The 26,893-nt window shown below is 36.4% G+C and overlaps 1 protein-coding gene across 1 annotated transcript in view; it reads right to left on the bottom strand.

Moving 5' to 3' along the window:
* Positions 1 to 10,329: 10,329 nt before the first annotated feature.
* LOC131026718 (phenylalanine--tRNA ligase alpha subunit, cytoplasmic) overlaps positions 10,330 to 26,893 on the bottom strand; it is a 79,569-nt gene continuing 63,005 nt past the window's right edge. Inside the window, exons 8-18 of the mRNA XM_057956655.2 lie at positions 21,982 to 22,019; positions 21,734 to 21,772; positions 12,560 to 12,636; positions 12,363 to 12,447; positions 12,150 to 12,246; positions 11,907 to 12,003; positions 11,512 to 11,583; positions 11,299 to 11,365; positions 11,091 to 11,216; positions 10,935 to 10,989; positions 10,330 to 10,788 (exon numbers count right to left, since the gene is read on the bottom strand). Coding sequence (XP_057812638.2) covers positions 10,735 to 10,788; positions 10,935 to 10,989; positions 11,091 to 11,216; positions 11,299 to 11,365; positions 11,512 to 11,583; positions 11,907 to 12,003; positions 12,150 to 12,246; positions 12,363 to 12,447; positions 12,560 to 12,636; positions 21,734 to 21,772; positions 21,982 to 22,019 — 807 coding nt within the window. The 3' untranslated portion in view covers positions 10,330 to 10,734. The remainder of the gene's footprint in view (positions 10,789 to 10,934; positions 10,990 to 11,090; positions 11,217 to 11,298; positions 11,366 to 11,511; positions 11,584 to 11,906; positions 12,004 to 12,149; positions 12,247 to 12,362; positions 12,448 to 12,559; positions 12,637 to 21,733; positions 21,773 to 21,981; positions 22,020 to 26,893) is intronic.

Here is a 26,893-nt window from a genome sequence, read left to right as displayed (position 1 = left end):
ATTATTCTCTATTTCTCGATCTGAATCCTTTTTCACATTAATAGAGGTCGCACATGAGATGGGGATAAACCCCCTCCCCCAACCCCCCCCAACTGCAAAAGAAAGTAGACTACACCCGAGCAGAGCCGTTGTGGGGGATCTCCGTTGCAACTACCGCCTAGGAGGGACGAGCCACATCTGCAATTTGGGAGGAGGTGACGTCAGGGAGAGCGGCACCAGGGGAATGAGCGGGAGCACAGGCGGGACGGCAGCAGAAACATTAGGGCAACACTTAGCGGAGCCACAGGTGGGACGGCAGCAGATGACATTGTACACAATGAATAAATTGACTCTCATGTTCACCTAATTTTCTTTTGTTTCTCCAACCACATTTCCTTCATTTTTTGTTGCACCATTCAACTCCTCAAATTCATCTATTTGATTTCCTTCTAACAATCTGCTAATGTTCTTCATCTTTTACTTCCACTAAAGTTTATTCTCCTCTTCGCCCACTTGCTTGTTGAATTTGGGGCTTTCTAACTCTATCATGTTAGCGTCTCTATTTGTTTGAACCTCTTTAATTGCTACAATCTCATTCTTCTCTTCTTCCTTTTTTGGTTACTACTTCACTTATTTCCTTGTCTTCATTCTTTTCTCTCATGCCTTCCAACAAACATGTCTCTACTACAAACTCATTATCTTCTACTTTTTTTTCATTTCCTGCTTATTTTCCACATCTTTTTTAATTATTTGCGGAGTTTCCTAATCTTCACTTCTTTCCAATATTCTTCCCAAAATGGAATTATCATGGCTCCCCTCATAACGTAGCTCATCCTTCTCTTTAAACTCTTCTTCTTTAGAGACTCTCGTGTACCTCAGCAAACAAACTTTCTTTCACAATCTCATTCAAAGTGTTTGTGCCTTGTAAGGAAGTTAAGTAGCGGAACAACTTCCTACACTAATCTTGAGAGGAGAGTAATGTGAAAAAATTTACAGATCATCACAACAGTTACAGAAAATAGAAATAGATATAACAACATTATAACACAGTGATTTACGTGGGGAAAACCCTTTCGAGAGAAAACCCCACACTCCAAAAGTCGCCCAATATATTATTCAGCAATCAAAACAAATTACAATATACTTACAGAGCAAGCTCTTCACAGGAGTACCATTTATCAGAAATTCAGAGGTAACTCAATAGTTATAAAACTCTTACACACAACCTCTATCTCACACACCTCATATATAGGAGATACCATACAAGAAACCGTCAAACGGTATTACAAAACCATGGGCTAAAACCACCCAATAAGGTGTAGCCGACCTTATCTCCCTTCTAGATGCCCTATGACGTGTCCCTCCCTTTTTACAGCTCGTTTATTTGTTCAATGTATTTTATATTTTCTATTTCAGGAGTACAAACTTCCAGAGGCCATAACTTGAGAACCGTGTGTCCTATTGACAAATTGTTTGAAGCGTCGGAAAACTCATGAAGTGCTTTATTGCCTCATAAACCATGAAGACATTTACGCCCACTTTTCAGGATATTTCGAGGCCTCTAAATTTCTCAAAATCAAAGTTAAACCTTTTATTGGACCCCTCCAAAACGAAAAATTTAATATCTTCAAAACTAGTTGTGATCTTGCGACATAACTTTACCGGAATGCTTATCTAGCCAACCAGAAGCTTCAGGAAAAATTTTGCACCATTTTGTGCTCAAATGAAAATTTACTATAAATGGTAACCTCATGTAAATAAAAGGTTGAGACACCATTTTCCCAGCATGTCTTCTCTACCCTCTGCAGTCACAGGTCCTTGTAATAAATCCCTCTAGGACTCAAGCCCTCTTGCAAGTCCCCTCACCTGCAACAAAATCTTCCAAAACTCAAATCCTCTGCAATTATAAAATCCTCTTCTACAACAAACTCCTTTTAGAGTTTTCTTGAGACACCTTCAAGCATCCTCTTCCTGTAGACCTGGTGGATCCTCTCCACTCTCAAGAATGTGTGGCTCTAATACCAAATGATGTAGGAGACTCTCCTAACACACCAAAAACACATGCTCTTTTACACTTTATGTAGGATAGTCCACCCAGAATTCATGCATAGTTTAACAAATAAAATTGCATAGAAATGGATCGAGAATGTTGAGTAAGTGTAATGGTGTAGGGGGCCTTTGGGTGATATCCTACATGAGTTTGGAAGAAATGGCGTCGAGGAGGTGACTAGGGCTTCAACCACGTGATTTCAGAGCATTTCAACCTAGAGATCGAAACAGATATCATGTTTTGCTTACGTCTCAGTCATGGAACACACCTAGATGGGTATGGGAGGATCAGAACGGGCAAAGGGGCTATGATTTTAATTGGCAAGCATTTGGAGACTAGGGTTAGGCTCAAGCGTAGAAAAGGGAGGAGTCAGTTGTGGCTTTCAAGGGTTTTCAAGGCCCTCTAGATAATCCCAAGATGGCTTGGCTTAGGATTCGAGAGAAGGAATAGTGACCCAAAATGTTACAAAAAACTAAGGAAGGTGAGAAGGTGAGACAATCCCAACCGGAGCCTAAAGTTTTGTCTCTATTCTTAGATCTTTAAGAATGGCCCCTTTTTTATGGGGCACAAGGGTTTGTATGTGAAATATTGGAAACCCAATTTTAATCCCTTGAATGCCCATCTTGAAGAGGTTCCCATTGGTTAAGACTGTATAACCTGCCTCGTGAATACTGGAATGAAGAAACATTTATCACCATTGGTAACAAGGTACGTTTTTACATCAAATCAAACGAAGCTATTGAGGATAAGGATTTTAGTATGCATGCTCCCATTTGTATTGGATGTTAATCTCACTTTCCACTTCCAAAAACTCTGGAGATTAACACAAATGAGGGTTGTTGGCATCAACTAGTTGAAATTGAAGAAAACATGGAGTATTGCTCAAGATGCAAAAAGGAAGGGCATACAGAGGAATTGTGTAATGTGAGTTCTAAGGTTGAGTCTTTAGAAGAAGATAGGGTAGGGGATATTTTGTTGAATATGCAGAAGCAGAAAGAAGCATCGATGAGTAACAAGCAAGTTGGGGACAGTGAGATGCAAACCATGGACAACCAATTATTGGAGAATGAAGTTGTTGATATCATAGTGGAGTCAACATAGTTGAATAGTGATATAGGTGGTGATTTGAGACTGAGGTGTACCCTTGAGCAAAAGTTTGGCTATTTTCCCCCTTGAAATGGAAGCACAACATGGTCAAACTAGGGTGTTGGTGGTTGATGCAATCAACTTCAACAACCAAGAAAATGTTGTTAATTTGGTAGGTGAAGCCATTGCTAAGGTTGAAAAGGTGATGAAAGCGATGAGGGCCAGTCTTTTGAATCAGCAAGTGGAGCCAACTAAGGTTGTTGGCCCTTTGGACACCTCATAGGATACTGAGGATTCAAATTTGAGAAGTGATGGTAGTAATTTAGAGAATGAGTTGGATTATTTTCCCTCAGAGGATGATGATGATGATGATGATTAGGGTCTAATGGATGAAGAAGGTATTGTGGAAGAGAGGACTATTAACCAGTCCACATCTTTGGTGCATAAGATCAGGCTTGGTGAAAAAAAGGCACGTGGGCATAAACCAAATAGACTCAGATTGGAAATGGCAGGGAGTGCTAAAGGGCAGAGAAAACTAAAAGTAGGGAAGGGGACATCCCTTCCTAAAGGACAATGAAAATCCTTAGCTGGAATGTCAGGGGATGCAACGCCCCTAACAAAAAAACGTTTAATCATGCAAGGGCTGGATCAAACGAAAGCATATTTCATTTTTTTGTAAGAGACTGAGCTTTGTAAAGAGGAAGTTGGGATCTTCTAATGCTATGGAGATCATGGTCAGGTATCTTTGTGGATGCGATTGGTGTTGCGAGGGGGCTAGGCATTTTATGGAATCATCTTTCTTCAAATGTTGAGAAATTGGTTAGTTCTATGTCTTGGCAATTGTGTAAAGTCCACTCTTTTAGACTTAATAGTGTTTTCTTTGTTTTGAATCTTTACGGCTCTATGAGGGTTCGATTGCAACCAGAGGTCTGGGAGCAAATCTCAATGATTTTGCAGGGCCTGGGTGATGATTTGGTGATCATTGGAGGTCATTTTAATGCAACCTTGGAATTGGCAGATAAGAAAGGGGGTACTTTTGATTTTAAATGTTCATAGAGAGACTTTCAGAACTTTGTTTCCTCAAATGGTTTGTGAGAAATTAGATTAAATTGTGGCACCCTTACCTGGACAAATAGACGTTGGGGTCCAAGCCACATTGCTGAAACATTAGACAAATTTTGCTTGGGTGGTACTTGAGCCTATCCCCTCTCCTTTTTGAGGCCTCTATTAGACCTCTAGTTGCCTCAAATCATTTCCATGTGGAGTTGATCGTCCAAATGGATAGTGCTCCCTTAAGATGCTCTTTCAAATTTGAGAAGATGTGGCTTAGGGATTCTAGTATTCAGAATATGATTAGTCAATTGTGGAATTTGGCCCCGAAGCTGGATGGTACAAATGCTTTCCAATTTTTCAAGAAGTTTCAATACATCAAGGAGAAGTTAAAGGAATGGAATAGAACAAGATTTGGGATATCTTTGCAGGCAAGTTTTCTCTTGAAATTGAGATGAGTAGGATTCAAGAAAACATCATGAATAATGGTATGATAGATGATCTTTTCTGGAAGGAGAAAGATCTAAAGGGTAAGTATACTAAAATTCTAGCTTGAGAAGAGGATTATTGGCGACCAAAGTCTTGTGAATGTTGGTTGAGGGCAGGTGATTCAAATACAAAATTCTTCCATAATTCAGTGAAAGCAAGAAGATCTTGGAATAGAATTACAAAGATTAAAGATTCTAGTAACAATAAACTAGACACGATGGAAGCTATTAATAAAGAAGCAATGGAGTTTTTCAGCTACTTACTTTCGAAAAATGAGGAAGTGTATGATCAACAACGAAATTTGCTTTTATCTAATATCACAAGGATTATATTAGAACACCGAAATGTTTTTCTATGTAAACCTATATCTTTGGAGGAGGTGTGAGTTGTTGTTTTTTCGATGGAAGGGGATAAGGCTTCGGGCCTTGATGGCTTTCTTGCTTTCTTTTATCAAATGTTTTGGGATGTTGTGGGTGTTGATGTTTGGAAGGTTGTAGAGGAATCTAGAAGCAGTGCTCGAGTGGCAAGGAATTAAATTGCACTTTAATTTCTTTGATCCCAAAGATTGAGAAAGTGGAGACATTTAATGATTTCTAATCCATTTCTATATGCAATGCATTGTACAAAATCATTGCCTAAGTCATGATGCATTTATTGAAGTTAGTTTTAAAATACATAATTTCGGAGGAACAAAATGGGTTTGTACCAAGTAGATCCATTGTGGAAGGGATCATAATTGCTCATGAGGTCATCCACACTATTAGGAAAGCCAAAGTGGATAGGATGTTGATCAAGCTAGATATTAGGAAAGCATATGATATGGTGGATCGTTCTTTTCTAATTCAAGTCATGTCAAATTTTGGTTTTGCTAAGCACTAGTTAAATTGGGTAAAAGCTTGTATAGAAGGACCATGGTTCTCAATACTGGTTAATGGTAGCCCTCAGGGTTTCTTTCAATCCTCGAGAGGTATCAAACAGGGAGACCCCCTTTCACCTTTCCTCTTCATTTATTTGACGGAGGCTTTAGGCAGATTTATCAAAAAACTAAGGGTGGAGGTTAAATGGAAAGAGGTTAGTATTGTTGAAGGTCTTGACCCAAATGCTCATCAGCAATTTGTTGATGACACCGTTTTGTTTGGAGAGTCATCTTTGAGAGAAGTGTGCATTATCAAAAAGGCTCTTGGTTGTTTCTGTGAAGCGTCAGGCCAACAAGTAAATTGGGCTAAATCTGAAATATTTTTCTTTAATACCCCTTTAGATAAACAAAGAGATATTGCCTGGATATTGGGAGTGAAAGTTGGGCCTCTCCCAGGAAGGTTTCTTAGCACTCCACTATTTGGGGTTAGTTGCAGAATCAATATTTGGCATAGATTGGTGGACGGTTGTGTCAATAGATTAGAAGGTTGGAAGAGTAAATGGTTCGTATCTGCTGGTAGGTTGCTTATGCTTAAATCGGTCATTTTTGCTATTCCGATCTATTCTATGATGTGTCTTAAAATTCCTAAGAAAGTGGTTCGGATTATTAATCAACGAATGAGAAAGTTCTTTTGGAATGGAAAACATGACCAAGATAAAATTCCTCTTGTGGCATGGCATAAATTATGCCAACCCAAGGAAGCTGAAGGTGGCGGTCTAAGGAATTGGAGTTTGCTCAATGAGGCAATGGGAGACAAATTAATTTGGCAGATGTATATGAACCCAAGTCAAAAATGGGTCAGAGTATTGACACATAAATATCTGGACTCTCAAAATAGGGAGCGCATTTTGACCATTCAAGCTCCCCCAAAAGGTTCAATGATTTGGAATTTTATCGTCTTGCAGGAAAGTGATTACTAATCATGTCACTTGGTAGTTAGGGAGTGGTGACAAAGCGGAGTTTTGGGATGACTTCTGGGAAGGTAGGTCAGCTTTAAAGTTGAGGGATGGTGTGGAGGACATTAAACGGATTGTTGAAACTACTGGAGGGACTAAAATCAGAAATTACATGGAGATGATTAGGGTCAATGGTTTAAGTGTGTGGCGGTGGAAGGATACTCAAACCTTACCCTTAAATCCACAACTAAAGGTGCTCTTGGATGGTATTTTCTTAGAATTTTGTCCCTATTTGTACAATGGTGAGGATGAACTAAAATGGTGTGGGTCTAAGACACGTAGATATTTTGTTAAACGGGGCTACAAGTCGATTGAAGGTGTTGATAAAAATGAGGAATGGCCCTCTTGGCTTTGTTGGAATAGTCATTGTTTGCCCAAGGTGGGTGTTTTTGCTTGGTTGGCACTGAAAGGGCGAATTTTGACAAGGAATAGGCTTAGCATATTAGGGTTTAAAGGCCCTTTTAGGTGTGTTTTGTGTAAAGCTGAAAATTTTGCCCAAGGTAGGTGTTTTTGCTTGGTTGGCACTGAAAGGGCGAATTTTGACAGGGAATAGGCTTAGTAGATTAGGGTTTAATGGCCCTTTTAGGTGTATTTTGTGTGAAGTTGGAAATGAAAGTCTTGACCATCTGCTATTAAATTGCGAAATGGCACATGATTGTTGGACTTTTTTGAAGGAAAGGCTCTCGTGGGAAGCTCCCTTTCTTGACAAACTAGTCAATCTTTTTAAAAGTTGGTTGTTGAACCCAAGAAATTTGTATATTCCATTATTTGGATAGTTGCTCCCTTGATTGTTATCTGGGAGATTTAAAAAGAAAGAAACGGGTGTATCTTTCAAAGTAAGGAGGAATCAAAGGAAAATCATTGTGATAGAATTGAATGGGCCATTTCAAAAGTGGCGTCGACTTCAATAGAGAGTCACAATTTTCAAAAGTATCCATTCTCAATGGTAGATAAACGCATTCAATCATGTTGGCCTTCTATTAAATGTAGGCTCGTTAATGGGCTGGCAAGGGTTAATCTCGTGTAATTTTGAATCGACCTTGGGTAAGTCGAATCAAGGATGGGTTAAAATTAACTTTGATGGCGCTTCAAGGGGTAACCCAAATATTTCAAGAGTGGGTTGCACCGTGAGGGATGGTGCAGGGAAGGTCCTTGCCAAGGGAGCTCAAAGATTATCAAATGGAACTAATAACGAGGCAAAAGTCTGAGCTATTCTGCTAGCAATTGAGCTATCCTGCTAGCAATTTTGAGGCGAGGCTTCTAGCAAGAGTATGGATGTTAAGTAGGAATCTGTAGGGTCCTTGTTCCAATTTTGTTTAGTTTCATTGGAACAAGTTAACTTTGAATAGTAGATTTGGATAGTCAAGATGTTATGGTTCTCTGTTAATATTCGTTGAGTACGTTTTCTATGGTCAAACTGGTGGGGTTCATCCCCTTTGGATTTTCATGAATTGTTTTAGTATGCACACAAACATTTTACTTAATACTTTAATATAAAATACATATTATCGATCAAAAAAAAATTGCATAGAAATTGCCAAAATAAAAATATTTGATTTTCTACTACTTCAATATAAATAAACACAAATATTCAACAATTACAATGCTTAACCTCATGGACTTTACCAATATTGCAAGAATAACTACAACTCAAGGCTCAAATGAAGGAGAATTATTCCCAACTTCAAATTATCACTCTACCTTGAATGATCTACACTACTACAGATGATCCACTCAACCTTGGATGAACTCTCAATGATCCACTCAACTCTAGATTATTTAACAACTAATCCAAGCCTCCCTTTTATAGCATTCATGTGCCTCTTGTAAATTCCACTCCCCATCTTGATGAACAACACATGGCTATCAAGAAGAGCAACATATAGCCTATAAATGACCTTTTGACTTCCCCAAGAGGGCTCCTTAAAGGTATCTTTTCAATTTTCTCAAATTGGTGCCTAAAAAGGTGTATTTTCCCATTTTTTATGTAACCATTCAATAAATATGAGTACATGACTCTTCCCCTCCCTTGTTCCCATGTCACAAAGGGTGTTTTTATGATTCTAGCATTATAAATGATAGAAAAAAGTGTCATTCCTTGAAAATTACAATTGTCATTGAACATAGAACACAAATATTAAATAATTTTCACCCCCTATGTCCCCTTGGCACTTTCCTAGGTACATGGAGACCTATATATGCTTGCATTTACTTTTGACCACCTAACCATAATAGAAAATAGAAATAACAATATTTTTGGGAGATGCAAGATTGCTCTACAACCCTGAATGCTCTTGAATCAACATGCATTAAATTCTCATTTTCTTTATTGCTTTTTTATCACTCTTTCCAAATGAAACGAATGATTTAAAGTCAACTTCCTTCCTTTGAACAAATACACTACAATCTCTTCCCACTTGTCTCTCACCATTTTCTTAACAAATTGATAGCTTTCTTTGAAACTTCATATACGGTTGCTATCTTCTAAATTATATTCAATGATCTACAATATATTTTGAACTATTTTCATTAGAAGTTTCAATCTGCCACTTAATATCTTCAACCCACCTTTGTTGGCAGAATGAATGTGTGATAGGTAGAATAATTTTCAACAAATAATATTAGAACTTCAATTTGTGGCTTTACTCCTTAATAATTTTGTTGCACTTCTTTCAAGATTTGGTAGTTACATGTATCGAATTAGAAGTTCTTTTCTTTGTCTTACGCTGTTCGTATGCTTTTCATTTTTGGCTATGAATCTTTTTAAACTTTTGAGGGCAACATTTTCTTTACAAAAATACTTGCATGTGGGTAGACTTGAAAAATTCAGCTTCTTATCTCTTGACTGGCTAATGTGAAAACACCTTGCAGTCATCTACAAAATTTACTAACTATGGTCTCCTAGACCTCTCAAACATACATCCCTCAAATGATATTTAAGTTTCAACAACTTTTGAATCGGTGGCTAGAGAAACTCTCTTGAAAACTACAATCTATTTTCGTCTCTTCACAATGATTTCTTTTCCAATTATCTTCGAACACCTACGATCTCATTTGTCTAATAAAAATACGACCTGCCATAAAATTTGTATATGATTCTAGATTTTTATGAATGTTATGCATATTCTATATAAAATCTGTCAGCATTTGCTTCTCAACTATTTTGTGAGCAGATGAAAAGGCTTCTTTTCCCAAGCATGACTACTTTATGCTCAACCCGAATGTCCTTGTTTTGCTTGTCTCATTTTCTGCTCAGCAAGGTAGCAAAAATGCGGAAATTTGATTTTAACATCACTTCATATCTTCATAACTCTGATCAGTTATTATTTGTGAAGTAAGATTCCTGAGCTTTAATTTTAATGAGATAACTACGTCGATTCTATCACTTGCAGTCTCTGTGTTACTTTCAAAAGCCTCTGAAGAATTCTTGCTATATGTAAATGTCTCATGAATTCTGCAAAGAAAATTCAAGACATGTTGAGCAAACTTTCATTGAGTGAGTTTGATGTTTGCATAATTGGCAATCTTTCCCTAGACACTATAGAAGATGCTAGAGTTATGGTTCCATCGCTTAAACACAAGGGTTGTGGCTTGGATAATGAAAATATTGATATAATGCATAGAGATCTTGCTCTTCATACAGCAGAATCATGTCTACGCCTTTTTTCTTGTAGTAACAGTTTATCTTGCATGCATAATTTTATATATAACTTTTCTATAAAAATAATATTTCTTCAATGAGTTGTTTTGATCTCTAGTAGCAGGATCTCTTTTGAGCTCTGATACCAATTGTTAAAATTGGGGAGCATAAATTGATGTTTTCTGTCTATATCTTAAATAGATGGATCCACAGATCCTTAAATACATGCATGTAGGGAGACATGTGTCTCTTCCAACAGACATGCCTATACATGACAAATGTAGTATAGTCTGATAAAATAAAGTTATATTGCTAACAACCACAACCTTTCTACTGTTAAAAAGAACTGCAAGCAATTTGCTTTCTTCAAGTAGAAAATCTGACATATACAGCAAAAGCTTAAAAAGTTAAGAATATCTGCATCAATCACAAGAATTGTCCGTTCAAAAAAATTAAGAGATACTCATAGATCCAATGTACTTCCACTCAATTGTTAATTTCATTATATTGGATCTCACACGACAAAACTGAATCTTTTCACAGTAATTGATGAAATCTTCCCAGAATACTATTGCACACCAAGTCGGCTAATTGGATTTCTCTTGATGAGATTCAGGTCCACCTGTAATTAGAACATATTCGACACCAAAGAGGCTATAATATTCAACACAAGTATAACATCATACTAAACAAACAAACCAGGAAGGAAGCATTCATTTTGACACCACAGAGAAAATTACACGAACTCAGAAATACTGCCATAATTACCTTGGGCCCAAAGAGATCACGAATATTGTCAATGCCATACAAGATCATTGTAGGTCTGCATAACATATAATTTCACACTATCAATATCAAGAAAATCATGCCATACAAGATTATGAGACACAAAATCTGGGAATTGAAATGTAGTTGTGTCTTTACCTTTCTAAGGATAAACCCCATGCAATGACAGTAACATCTTCTGGTAGACCCATAGGAAGGAGCATTTCTGGCCGAAACATGCCAGAATTACCAACCTCTACCCATTTCTTGAATCCTTCATGATAACTACACATAAACAATAAAAATATAAGAGGAGGTATTTCGAAATGCAATGATTAGTTCCAAAGCCTTGAAAAATAATTTATACCTGAAAATTTCCATGCTAGGCTCTGTATAAGGATTGTAGGCAGGTTTGAATTTTATCTTAGTCATTCCTAAAATGGAAATTGTGTCAGAATATAATACAATCCTAGTAAACTACAGAATCCTAGACACCTCAAGCATAGAAAATTCACCGAATTGGCAAATAATGATAACACTGAAGGAGTTCAAACAGAAGATGCAGGACTTTAATACTCACCGAGACGAGAAAAGAAATCATTCAAGACACCAATTAAATCACCCAATGTAAGACCTCTATCACAAACAACACCTAAAATCCGAAGAGAAAAAATGTTAATAATTACAACTTGTGCACAAGCAGATAATACGTACTAGAAACTGCAATTTTAAAAGTGAAGACACACATAAGCTGCATATGGGCATTCATGGTGTTACCCTGTAAAATTACTCATCAAAATAAGATAAATATGAAAAGTCCACGAGTCCATGCACTCATTGTCTGACCTTGGACATATAGATAAATCATACAAGAATCGAGACAATTTGGACAGCAATCAAGAAAATCTCTCTTCTATCAAAACATTCTTTAAAATGTAAATACTAGGTTTATATTAGAAATGGTTTAACTTCAACCTTCAATTTGGTGAAACTCGGCAAGATGTGTCCTATCCACTGCCTCATTTCGAAAGACCCGATCAATAGAGAAGTACCGTTTGGGAGTAAAAGGTTTCTGCAGATAAAACAAACAGATCTAATATTCAATAGCTATACCCACTTTAATGACAATCTTCTAAGAAAATGTAGTTGTTGGATCATATCATGAAAAAGAAATCACAGATAGGAGAAGAGTTGATATCCTGAAAGTGAAATAAGCACCTGCGCTAATGTGTAAAGCATTCTAGATGAAACAGCTGTTGTATGAGTACGCAGTAAATTTTTTTCAGCTTCTTCCCTCTTCCAATCATATCCATATCTACATAAGGGATAAGACACGAGATTAAAGAGTTAAAACCATTCGGAAAGCTGAAGTGTATATAAAATAATAAAAGGAATCATGAATGAACGATGTATTTATGATTTAGATCATACCCTTTAGATCCATAGCCACCGGATTCATGCACTTTTTTCACCCTTTCTAAATAATCTTCAGGCAATCTTTGAGTAGATGCAGGAACTGCAAATACCAGCAACCATTAGCTTTTTTTTCCCTAACCAAATCCTTTTAAACATGTATCATATTTAGAAAAAATTCAAATCACTACGGCTGAGATCACTGAAGTAAAAACCTTTCAGGAAAAAGGTATCATGTGAATCTCGAGCTGGATGCTGCTGTGGTTGGAAAAGAACATCAAAGTTCCAGAAACTACAAGATACAGAGATAGTTGGTTACAATGATCTATAATACACATGATCATATACATTAAATAATCATATGAATGCTACAATTTACATTCATGGGAAAATACAATACAAATAAAAATAACAATGCACAAATATATTAGAAAAAAATCTCTTTGTTTATCAAAAAAAATATCGATACCAAATAAAATGAAATTACAATAAAGCTGCACGATATTGTTAAAGAAAATTCATTGTACTTGTTTTACAAAGAAGACAATTCAATTCCAAAATAGCAAGGCCGCCTAATAATGGGACCATTTATATATGGAATACATTGAGGCTCTATATATTTCCTTTTCCAGTTTCTCCAATTTTTGCTCCCTGTAATAGTTAAGATCACATGAAGGTGGTCTAGAAAGTATTTGAATTTTAAAACCAACTTTTATCCACAGGAGAAATGCAAATTCAACCAATTGAGAAGAAGAACATAATTGTTTGACACGTAATACCAGAATTAATGAAGGAAAAAAATCCTCAAGTACCAGGCTTATAAAATATATTGATATTCATTAGTTACTTCAATATCTAACTACTAAAAGCAGATCCGTAGATATTTTTCTTATAAAAATTGTAGTATTGTCTTTTACATTAGGCAATATCTATTTTGAACTTCAAAAACTTCTGCAAATAAAATACAAGATGACAAAATTGGATTTGCACCTTTCTCGGATGTCTATAATTCATAGTTACAAGCAATATGTAGTACTTCACACAGGTCTGCAGCAAAATACTTAGATATTTTCATAACAGTCACATAACTAGGAAAAATATCCTTTTTCAAATGTTTATAATGTTAATGCATGATAGCCTCAGTAAGATAAATGATTGAATGAGAGATAAATGAAATCTCTCATTCAATCATCTATCCTATCGATAAACTATGATGAAGACTTCAAGCTATTGTTCCTTCATTGATGATCATTCTTCAATTTGTATATATTCAACCATACTTGCAAAGTTCAATCAATGCTTAACTACCGATAATCATCAGTTGTAAATCTCATATAGCACAGAATACCGATTGGTATCGATTTACGTTAAACATATTAACTGTGAACACCGATTGTTATCGAGCTTAACCAATGCACTCCGATTAATATTGGTTAGTATATTAACTATGAACACCGATTGTTATCGGGCTTAACTAATACATACCGATAAGTATCGGTTGTCTTGCATATGATAGACACGCCGATTAAGTATCGGGTGGTTTGTTAATTGATATACACCGATTGGTAATTACTACGATAATTCAGAAGGTGAGATCAAGTAATATCTTGATCGGTCATGTCTAATAGACATGACCGGTCAAGGTATTGCTTGATCCTCCTTGCATACATATATATATATATATATATCAATCGGCATTTGTGAGAAGGACATTGAAATCGATAAATGCTCCTCTCATCTGTAACATACAAGACTATAATCAGATTTATCATATTAAAGATATAACACATATTTGAAAGAAAAGATAACCTTGAATATAACTTGCATCTTGAATTGAGAATTGAATAACATTTACATGGTATCAGAGCTATAGTTAAAATCGAACCGAACACTGTTCAATTTTGTGGAAAATTCAAAACAAGCATATATTCAACATCACATTTCTTCTAATGGCTAGTGTTATCAAATTCGAAGATAGACTCGGAGGAGGTGATGGCTTCTCAGCATGGAAGTCCAGAATTCAGATGATTCTAAAAGAAAATAAAGTCGAATCATTTTTAAAAACTGAAACTGCAGAACCTGAGATTGAACCTGACAAAACAACTTGGTGAGAGGGAAATGAAAAGCCATCAAAATCATAGTTGATGGGGTGAGAAATAATATTGTGCCCATCATAAGGAAACATGAAACAGCCTACAACATGTTCAAAGCACTTGAAGATGCATTTGAGATATCCAATGCTAGTAGAACCTTGGCTTTAAAAAGAGAAATAAATCACATAGCCATGATCAAAGGAGAATCAATCAATGCCTACTTCATGCAAATATCAACCCTAAGGGATGAACTAGCAACTCTTGGATATGAGATCCAAAGCAAAGAATTAACACTCATTGCTCTAGATGGGTTGCCTAGTATATGGGAAACATTCGTCCAAGGCATCAGTGCAAGGGATGAATTTCCAAAATTTGATAGGCTAAAGGTGGACTGCCTCCAAGAAGAATCAAGGTTAAATAAGAAAGGGATCAAGCAAAAGAATATAGATGAAGATCTTCAAGTCCTAAATACAAACTCAAACAAGAAAAGCAAGCAGAAACAATTTAGGAAGAGAAAAGGTCGTCACGGCAAGAACACATTCAAGAAGGACCTTTCACAGATTCAATGTTACAGATGTGACAAATTTGGGCACTATGTTGCCAAATGTCCAGAAAGAGCCAAACAACAAGCCACATTTGCTAAAACAGGAAAATCTAAAAGGGAAGATGACTCCAAGAAGTATATACTCTATTCAACACTTACAAACCAAGCATCAAACAAGGTTAACTCCTGGGTGATTGACAGTGGCTCATCCAAACACATTACAGGATTAAAAGAAGTGCTAGACTCCATGATAGAGGAAAATGATGAGGAAGTGACTATCGGAGATGACTCCACACATCCAATCAGAGGAGTTGGAACCTGCACCATCAAACTAAAGTCGGGCGTATCATTACAACTTAAAGGAGTACTATATGTCCCAGGCATCAAGAGAAACCTAGTCTCCATATCCGCACTAGAGGATAATGGATATAGAGTGACCTTCATGGACAACAAAGTATTGGCTTGGCCAAAGAATTCATCCATCAAGAAAGCTAAAACCATTGGTCAAAGACAAGGCTACTTGTATGAGCTATGCACAAAGCCCAACTTAGCCCTAATCCATGAAACTACAAATGCTAATGAAGTTTGGCATAGAAGACTAGGTCACTTGAATTTTAGAGCTTTATCATCAATTGGAAACCTTGTCACAAGCCTACCTAAGTTAAAGCAATATCATTCAGGGGCATGCAAGGATGTGCCCTAGGTAAAAATGCTAAGGGTACTTTTCAAAATAGTACTAGGAAAACAAGTAAAATTTTAGAGTTAGTTCATTCTGATGTATGTGGACCTATGTCCGTACCTTCTTTAGGGGGATTTTTGTATTATGTATTATTTGTTGATGACTACTCTAAGAAAACTTGGATCTACTTTCTGAAGTGTAAAGAATCAGAAGAGATCCTCAATAGGTTTAAAGAGTTCAAATCACTAACAGAGAACTACTTAGGAAATAAAATTAAAACCCTAAGAACTGACAATGGGGGGGATACACATCAGAATTATTTAAAGATTTTTGTAAAAATTCAAGGATTAAGAGGGAGTTAACAATACCTTATAATCCTCAACAAAATGGGGTAGCTGAGAGGAAAAATAGGACCATTGTAGAAGCTGCCAAAGCCATGATTCTTGATCAGAATCTAAATATCAATCTTCGGGCAGAAGCAACTAGCACTGTTGTATATATAAAAAACAAATGTCCTCACTCCCATCTTGAAGATAAAACCCCTGAGGAAGTCTTTACTAAATCAAAACCAAATATCAGCCACCTTAGGATATTTGGGTGCCCTGTCTATATTCATGTACCTAAGGAAAAAAGATTAAAATTAGAGCCTTCTGGAAAAAGGGGAATACTTGTAGGATGTAGTGAAACCTCCAAGGCCTACAGAATCTATATACCTAGTCAGAAGAATATTGAACTAAGTAGGGATGTAATCTTTGAAGAAGACTTAGCCTTCAAAAGAGCCCAAAGCTTAATAGAACCTGAAGTCTATATCCCTAGCCCTAGCATAGATGAAGACCTTGCTCCTGAGCTTCAGAGGGAGAGTCTTGAGGAAAATGAAAATGAAACTCAAAACCCACCTAGAGCAAATTTCAAGAAAAGACCACTATGGGCCACCAAAACTGTAGAAGAAGCTCAGAAGTATGTTGCCCCTTCAGGAACTTTCAGAGAAAGCAAAAGGCCTAACAAACTTACCAACTATGTCGCTATCCTAAATGATCTCTCAAAAGAAGAACCTACTAATGTATCAGATGCATTTAAACATCAAGTATGGAAGAATGCCATGTCTGAAGAATACCAATCCATTATGAAAAATGATGTTTGGGAAATTGTCCCTAGGTCGGCTGGGAAATCTGTTGTCACCTCCAAATGGCTCTTCAAAATCAAACACGCTGCAGATGGCAACATTGAGAAACACAAGGCTAGATTTGTAGCCAGAGGGTTCTCTCAAAAGGAAGGAATTGATTATGAGGAAACATTTGCACCTGTAGCCAGATACACTTCAGTAAGAGCAGTCTTAGCCATTGCAGCATCAAAGGGATGGAAAGTTCATCAGATGGATGTTAAGACAGCATTCCTTAATGGTGAGATCTTAGAAGAAGTATACCTAGAGCAACCTGAAGGGTTTGAGATTCATGATGCAGAGTCACATGTGTGTAGACTCAAGAAAGCTCTCTATGGGCTTAAACATGCTCCCAGGGCCTGGTATGAAATGATTGATACCTATCTCTCAAAATTAGGCTTCTCCAAGAATGATGCAGATCCTAATCTCTACTATAAGCAAAACAAAGGTGATATGCTAATATTAATTTTATATGTTGATGACTTGTTAATCACAGGAAAAGATCACCTCATAGATCAGTGTAAGAAAGACCTTGCTAAAGAATTTGATATGAAGGACTTGGGACTCCTTCATTACTTCCTAAGTTTGGAAGTATGGCAGAATACTGATGGCATTATACTAAACCAGGGTAAATATACCTTGGACATTTTGAAGAGATTTGGAATGCTAAACTGCAGACCCATGACCTCTCCAATGGAAACAAACCTTCATAAACTTAAGGAAGCAGCAGTAGAATCACAACCCTCAGATCCTACTCTATATGGGCAAATGATTGGGTCCCTGATGTATCTTGTAAATACGTGAGCAGATATATGTTATGCAGTTAATGCCTTAAGTCAGTTTATGTGTGAGCCTAAGGAGATCCACTTGATTGCAATAAAACACATTATAAGATACTTACAAGGTACTCTAAACCTTGGTCTCAAATATGAAAAAGTTGATCTAGACCTACACGGATTTACAGACTCAGATTGGGCTGGAAGGGTGACTGACAGGAAAAGCACTTCAGGGTGTTGCTTCAGTTTAGGCTCAGCTATGATATCCTGGATCAGCAGAAAACAGTCTTCTGTGGCTCAGAGTTCCACCAAAGCCGAATACATTGCAGCTTCCATGGCTGCCCGAGAGGCAGTATGGCTTAGGAAGTTGCTTGTGGGATTGTTTGGAGAGCCTATGAAACCTACTATCATACATTGTGACAATCAAAGCTGCATAAAACTTTCAGTAAATCCAGTGTTCCATGACAGATCCAAGCATATTGAGATTTCATACCACTATGTGCGAGATATGGTAGACAGGAATGTGATCCAATTAGAATATGTTTGTACAAGAGATCAGACTGCAGATATTCTGACCAAACCTCTTTCTAGAGTAAAGGTTGATCACTTCAAAAAAGGTTTAGGTATGATAGAAAGGTAATTTGCGTTGCAATCTGTATTTACATATCAATAAGATGTTTAATGTGTAAACTTATTTGTCGTGTTAGGACATTTTGGATTTTATCCCCTATGTTCATATCTAAGAGGTGACGATCTCTCAAGATGATGAACACTTGTATGTAGACATCATAAGGTGACGATCTTATGATGTTCAAACCAGTTATCATGTTGGATCTCTGGTATGTCATGGATGTGCCATGATTGTGTTGTGGTAAAACATTTGTATAAGATGTTAGTGCACATACCACAACTTGGATAAGATGAGAATTTAATCATCCTCATATGTTTATCCTTAAGTATTGCATGTCTAGGCGATACTGATATCACATGCTTAGGTGATATCTTGTCATCACAAGATTAATGTGATGAACATTTGTATCACGTGTTTAGGTGATATTTCATGTCATGTGATTAGGTGATATGATTTTCTGAAGAGTCAGATTAGGTAAGGAATACTAACCACCATTTGAATTGTGATGCTTATCTTACCTAGCTAAGAGGGAGTGTTAATGCATGATAGCCTCGGTAAGATAAATGATTGAATGAGAGATAAATGAAGTCTCTCATTCAATCATCTATCCTATCGATAAACTATGATGAAGACTTCAAGCTATTGTTCCTTCATTGATGATCATTCTTCAATTTGTATATATTCAACCATACTTGCAAAGTTCGATCAATGCTTAACTACCGATAATCATCGGTTGTAAATCTCATAGCACAGAATACCGATTGGTATCGATTTACGTTAAAAATATTAACTATGAACACCGATTGTTATCAGGCTTAACCAATGCACTCTGAATAATATCGGTTAGTATATTAACTATGAACACCAATTGTTATCGGGCTTAACTAATACATACCGATTAGTATCAGTTGTCTTGCATATGATAGACACGCTGATTAAGTATCGGGTGGTTTGTTAATTGATATACACTGATTGGTAATTACTACAATAATTCAAAAGGTGCGATCAAGTAATATCTTGATCGGTCATGTCTAATGGACATGACCGGTCAAGGTATTGCTTGATCCTCCTTGCATACATATATATATATATATCAATCGGCATCTGTGAGAAGGACATTGAAACCGATAAATGCTCCTCTTATCTGCAACATAGAAGACTATAATCAGATTTATCATATTAAAGATATAACACATATTTGAAAGAAAAGATAACCTTGAATATAACTTGCATCTTGAATTGAGAATTGAATAACATTTACATATAATTCATAATTGCAATATGTAGTATTTTACACAGGTCTGCAGCAAAACATTTAGATATTTTTGTATCAATAATATACCAAAAAAGAGTGGGTGTTACTAAGCTCTAATCAAAATATTCCTCAGCATAAATCCTCAAACTTGAGAGAAAAGAAAGCAAAAGGCATCTGTTAAAAGTTTAGAAATTACATTTCATGGAAAAAGAACAGTCTCAAGGTTCTTGTAAGATGTGAAAATGAACTATTAACGAGCTTTCCATAAACCCTGAAAAACAGAAGCAAACAACTAATTGTTCACTTAACCCATCAAATAAATGAATAAGATTCCAACTCAACACAGATGCCGAACACTCCCAAGTTTGAAAGTTTGAACTGCAACATTTTCGTGGACTCTGGAGTGTTCGTCATCGGTTCCCCACCTGTGGAGAGTGTCATTTGAAAGGTGAGAGGTCCAGATTTACTTCAAGAATTTCCATAGCAGCATCTCAACAGCACTGTGGCATCTACTTTTCTGTCATGCATTATAGACATTTTAAGGGATGAGGGATGGTGTAGCCCATTGTAGAAGCTCATATCAAAGAGATTAGCATTATGAATTAACTGCAGGATACAAGACGAAAGCTAGTAAGTCTGATGTCAGGATCTATTTTCTTAGGATCTCCTTGCTGCCTCATCTAATTGAAGCACCATCCTTCTGGCCACCAGAAATGTTTTAGTTGTGGGACACTTGGATGAATTCAAGGCAGTGCTGAAAAATCATGGAAAAGCCCTATGTGGGTGCCTTCATGAGCGTACTAGGAACATGGTAAATGCTCTCTCCTTTCTCTTGTGAAATGCTGCAGCTCAAAGCAAGGTCAAGGAGAAAGAAACGGAGCTGTTGGAGGTGCACAAAATCAGCTCAAGCAACAGTAAGTAATATTTCTGGATGTGTCTTTCTGTTGCTAGTGTTTACCCCTGGAATCTCATGCATTGTTTGCCTTACTCTACGGAGCAAAGTATTTTTGTAAGCTTTTTGTTTATATAGAAAAGGGAGTGGCCCGGCCCCCCTAGGCCACACTTCGTATCAAAATAAAAGATTCCAACACAAAATGATAATGAATATCTAATCAGATCTTCAATACAATCCAGGCAGAGTAAAATAAACCACTTCTAAGTTTTGGAACCTACCAAACTGAAAATCAAGCGTTTAAGCAGAAAATATATGATTATTTTTCTTAACTTTCAGTACTTACCCTGGTTTTTGGCAACTTTGACAATATAGACTTGAAATTACTGTTAAATGTCTAAAAATATGTGTCTTCATAGATATATAGACCTCCGAAACGGCTAAAACTTCTGAATAGATTATAAAATATAATATTTACATACAAGGGGGTCAATCTCATGTTCTAGCACCATTGTACTGTCAACCTTGGGATTAGGGGTTACTTTACCATCAATGAAATTATACAATCTTCAAGATAATTCATGAATGAAAACTAGATGATTCTCTACTATCAAAACAATACAAATATACACACAGAGCCAGAGAGAGGAAATCAGAAAAAACATTCCAAAGTTTTACCCTGTTTTTGACAAGTTTTACAATGGGATTATATTATGAAACAGCGAAAAAGTGCACATTCAGAGAATAAAACTATTTTCTTTTTCAAATTAAAAATTAGAACTTTGAAATCAGATAAAATACAGTACTTGCATCCAAAGGTGTCAATCTCATGTTCTAACTCCCTTTTAACACCAAACTTGTAATAGCATTTAATCATTAATTGTAATATTTAAATGTTAAAAAAGAATACAGAATGCAAAAAATGAGAACTTCTCAATCAAAAAAATTGCGAGTGAAATAAAAACAAATATTGATAATTATCCATTTAATCTTCTCAACCAAATTTAGCATTCTCAAGAGTAATCAAGCTTTGTATAATTCAAAATGCTTATGCGTAACTCAATTTATTGTTTGCAAGTAAGCTGCTTATTTCCTGATGCAATAACCTAAGAATATCTAGGGCAGCCAATTTTACATCCAGATTACAAGTCTGGTGAGAATATCCCACAAATTAAGCCTTACCTTATAATTTACTTCTTGACAACGCTAAATACCAGTCAATGATATATAATGTGCTTTCTTAAAAAAATTGATTTAGCATTATAAAGGCATGTTTTTTACACATTATTCCCTTGGCAAAAATGAATATCAAAAGAAATAGGCATTAGAGAAAATAATTAGATATTTCCAATTTTCTTACCTACTCTCAACAAAGTTATTTGTCGGCATCTCTTCAAATCTGCATACAGAGTAAAACAAATTTCAATACACAGACAAGAAAAATATTCCAAAGCCACAAGCACAGAAGTGCAGGCTAATTAGTTACTTTTAGTAGTCTTTTTCGCAAAAAATGAATAGGTAGAAAGCAGGACATCATGATATCAGATACGAAAGAACTAATTAAGGAACAAACCAATAAATTGAGTTAGTAACAAAATAAATGATTACCCCATTTCTAGAAAGATTTCTCTGAATTGTTGCCGTACCTGACAAAAAACAAACCAGCACTCTAGTAAGAAAAAACAAATTCTTTAGAACAAGACAGTTACCTTGAGACTATGATTACCTAAACCACAATAACACCAAATCATGACCATTGTATTCCTATTATGGCAAGGCTGGGAACAGACATTACATACATCATTTTTCATTGATAAACCATAAAAGTAAAGATGATTTTTATTATTTATAAAAGAATAATATAATAATATTCCCAATTCAGATCACGAGCACAAGAATGGGATATGTATGCCTTCAAAGGGTGGAAGCAGAACAAAGAAGCCAAATTAAAATATTGAACCCAATATTAAACCAAGATGCTAAAAGTAATTGAATCCATGAGAATTAACACAATCCACTTAACATGGGAAACATTATTACAACCCACTTAACAAAGGAAAAATAGCTGAAAAGATGTCCATAACTTCAAAAAAATTCCTGTTGAATTGGCACTACTGTTTTCCATAGTGAAGATAGCTGTTGATTTTTCTTCCCCATGCCAAGTCCATCTCATAGCTGGTCAGTCCCCGTGTCCACTATGTACAGTATTCCAGTGATGGGTGGGGGCTATACGGTCACTAAATTTGTATGTCCTTGCTGCTGACACACGGAATAATTACCCTATGACAAACCTTTCTTCCTTGACAATTGATGGTCATCATGCTGAAGACTCTTGATAACACTTACACTACATGTTTATGAAATTCATGACTTTGATGAGTCCTTAAAGATAATTATTAACATTGGCCAGAGCAAAATGGATGTCAGTTTAAATGGGATGGAGTTGTTTTATATAAGTATCATCCTTGTTGGGGTTATGAGAGCCACCATTTTGTGTAAAGGTGAGAATCCCTTACTAATGTCCATAAGGTGGTGCTTGATTTTGTAAGTGTAGGATGGTAAACGGCTGGTTCAAAAGATGGTAAGGTGGGAAGAGTAGGTTGAATATACAAGGTTTACTAGTAAAAAGTAAAGAAGTGGAGTTCAGTCTCAAAGGTTGCGTGCAGATGAAGCCAATATTAAAGGCCATGGGAATAAAAGAAAAACTATGAGAAGTCTTACCCCTTTCAGATTGTTGCTTATTGAAGCCAGAGAGGCCAATCTGAGCAGCTTCATCCACCTTGCAAATTGGCCCCTCCTCATTCTTCATTGTTCATCAAGGTTTATAGAAGCATAGCCATCATTCTCATGGACTTTTCTTTTATTCTCCTCCGCATTCATTTTCTCTATTCTTGTTAGCAGCAGTGCTCCTCTTCTATTATAAGTCAGCAATAGGGGTTGCTGAGGCATTTGCATTGACAATAGGGGCTAAATCCATTTATAGTTCTGTCAAGAAATCTTAACTTCTTATCTTCATTATGGGAAAAAAATTATTTCCCAGGGGAAGAAATCAATCCTAAAGACCTCTTGAATCTGCCACAGTAAATGCACAAGTGATGTAGATAATTACCTAGTGTATGTGGAAGGATTGGATTGATACTAGTGGCATTCCCTATATGTGAGTCATTTGATGATGGTGTCGTGGGCTGAAATCCAGCTGTACTGAATCCTGGATGAGGTGTTTCATATACTACTTGGACTGTAGATGTAAGAAGATCATCCTATTTTCTATCTATTGGGGTCAAAGTCGCCATTATGATGGTGAAATTTTAATAGGGTCAAATCATTGTTGGAGAGAAGTCATGTTCAGGAATGAATGCTGATCCTGACATGAGTTATATCACCATAGCTGGGCAATGCTATCTAAGTCAATTGCATGGAATTTAATGTTTAATTTCTTCCCTTCCAGTTCCACCTTAATTCCTTGAAAATTAACAACAAAGTCATGAGGAATTCCATTAATATTAATAAGGTGAATAGCCAAGTGTTTGGTGTGGCCCAGCTGTTGTCTTTGTTCTTCAGCATTTGAGGTGCAGCCAGGGTTTAAAAACTGCTTTTTGATTGCCAGACACTTTACCATTGTGGGGTTGTCTTTGTTGTTAACAATTATTTGTTGAAATTTTCTTGGATTAACTTTGCACATATTACCACATCTTTTGTTTTTGTCTTTCAATTTTTCCTTTGCCACATCATCAACATTGCCAATGATCAAATTACAGGGGCAAAATTGCAGTGAGCTAGAGTTTTGCTCACAGAGTTGAACAAGATGACAATGCTTTCATAAACTAAAATATCGGTCACTGATTTGGACAAATATTGGTTTTTGCAATTACTTCTATGTGTCTCTTTTTGTAGGCCCAACATCCATAGGTCAAGGTCTAATGCCCCTGTGCATGCATTCCTGCTTCTTTGGCGATGCTAATAGTGGATGTTGGCTTTGGATTGAAAATGTAATATGTTTTTGGAATATTGTTGTGTTTAAAGTGTGTTGGATTCATCTTCTTGTCTGGGAGAGGGACAAGGGGGAGGAGAACTGGGGCAGGACTTGGAGGCCAATTTACAACAACAAATGGTACACCATGAACCTCTAGGAAGCATGACTGAACCAGCCCACATAGAATTACAGAAATATCTTATCTTCCTCAAATGGCATATTAGGAATGCATTGAAGTCTACGCCAATAATTGTGTTGAGTGCTGGGCTCTTAACAAAGAAATCAAACCAGGTCAACAATTGAGGAATACCCATTTGAGTGTTTAACATGATTCTCATAGTATTTTCTCCATCCCAAAAATATTATACATCCCTAGCAAATTCACAAACATCTGAGATAATCACCTCACTTGTATGCATTGACATCTTAGAAACATTTTCAACATTATTTGCTGCATTCCCTCTTTTTCTGTACTCCAGTAAAATTCTGGAATGAGAATAGCTGTTCCCAATCAACATTTGCCTTTAGTTAAACTGCATCAAAATTAGAGTTTGAATCTGAGTCACTAACACTATGAGGGGTGGCTGCCTCATCCAATGGAACCCTAACCAATCCCTCCTATGTCTCATCAACTGTATAACATCTTTGGGATCAACATCCCAATGTGTTACTGAAGTCTATTAATCTTGTAACTGCAAGGCATAACGCACAACCACCAACTTCTTTGATCATCTAAAGGTGAGGTTATTCCTCTTGATTGACTTAATGAAAATATATGCAAACCAATTCCTCTTTGCAATAGAGGAAATGACAATCTATAAAATGAAATGAATGACAAGCAACCTCAACGCTAGTGCATACTTGCCATGACACATCCAGCATCCAATAGAGTTGGTTTTAACTCCTAGAGCTCTATTTGTCTGTCTCTAGTTTGTTGAAAGGCTAGACTTGTTATGGTAAATCGATGTATTAAAAAAAGGAGACGAAGGCTCCTTAAATAAATTTACAAAGACGATGTTTCTAAATGAAATAATCATGAACAGAAGCCAAAATTAGAAACTACCTAAACTAACAAAGATGACCATTAAAGAAACATTACAATATTTTGATACCCTCCTATTGATGGTGTTTTTACGCACTGTGCAACACAAATTAATATACTAAGTATTCTATCCTCTCTTGAACAAAATCCTCCCAAATGCTAAGCTATGTGATCAAATGAAATGACTCCAAAGTTCTAAATGTCAAGTCTTGACGTGATTTTGGATAGACTTAGTTGTCTGATGTGATATTGCTGAAAAATAAATTGAATGAATGATTCAATAATCGGATGATTACATTGAACGATATACACACGTATATATAAAGGTTACAAGACGATGTTCTATAATTAGAACATAACGTTAAAGTAAAAGATTAAAGAGCTAAAAGCTAAATTAAGCTTAAAAGCTAATTAACTAAAAAGAAAAAGCTAAATGCTAAATAAAGCTAAAAGCTAATTAATTAAAAAGAAAAAGCTAAATGCTAAATAAAGCTTAAAAGCTAATTAACTAAAAAGCTAAATGACCATTAAACAAGGAACTAAATATAGGTGACTAAAATATAATTAAATATTCTAATACCCTCCCTTAATGGTCATGTATCTATCACACAAAGCTGCCCTCTAAATTTGAGAAACTTTGCCAGGCTCAAGGACTTGGTGAGGACATCTGCAGTCTGATCTTCTGTAGGAATGTACTGCAGTATCACTGATCCATCTTCAACACGCTGGCGGATGAAATGACAATGAAGCTCCACATGCTTTGTCCACTCATGGAAGACTGGATTTTTGGCTAATTTTAGAACCGCTTGATTATCACAAAACAAGGGAGTAGGTCCTGGTTGAGACATTTGCATGTCTGCAAGCATCCTACGTAGCCAAATTGCCTCACATGCTGCCTTAACAGTTCCCCGATACTCTGCTTCGATCAAGGAAAGAGCTATTGCCTATTGCTGCTTGCTGGTCCATGTGACTGCACCTGTACCCAAGCTGAAAACATACCCAGAAGTTGACTTTTTGTCATCAACACAACCTGCCCAATCTGAGTCTGTAAAACCAACCAGCCTAGGATCTTTGCTTCTGTTGTACAGAATGCCAAAATCAGGAGTGCCCTTCACATATCTAAGCACACACTTCGCTGCAACCCAATGTTCAACTTTTGGGCTGACATGAAGTGAGAAATATAGCTCACAGCATAACTGATGTCAGGTCTAGTGGCAGTGAGATAGATGAGGCTGCCCACTAGTTGCCTGAATGAAGACTCATCCACTACAGGTGAATCTGATTTGGCTGATAATTTGAGCCCTATCTCCATAGGTGTAGATGCAAGTTTACAATCTTGCATTCGAAACTTATCTAGTAGGCTCTTGGCATACTTTGACTGAGAAATGAATATGTGGCTATCAGTCTACCAAACCTCTACATCAAGACAATAATGGAGAAGTCCCAAATCTGTCATATCAAAATGCTGACACAAATTCTGTTTGACCTACATGATCAGATGTGTT

The sequence above is a fragment of the Cryptomeria japonica genome, chromosome 10 (assembly GCF_030272615.1).
Source record: "Cryptomeria japonica chromosome 10, Sugi_1.0, whole genome shotgun sequence".
Lineage (NCBI taxonomy): Eukaryota > Viridiplantae > Streptophyta > Pinopsida > Cupressales > Cupressaceae > Cryptomeria > Cryptomeria japonica.
This window is presented reverse-complemented; position numbering and strand designations above follow the sequence as displayed.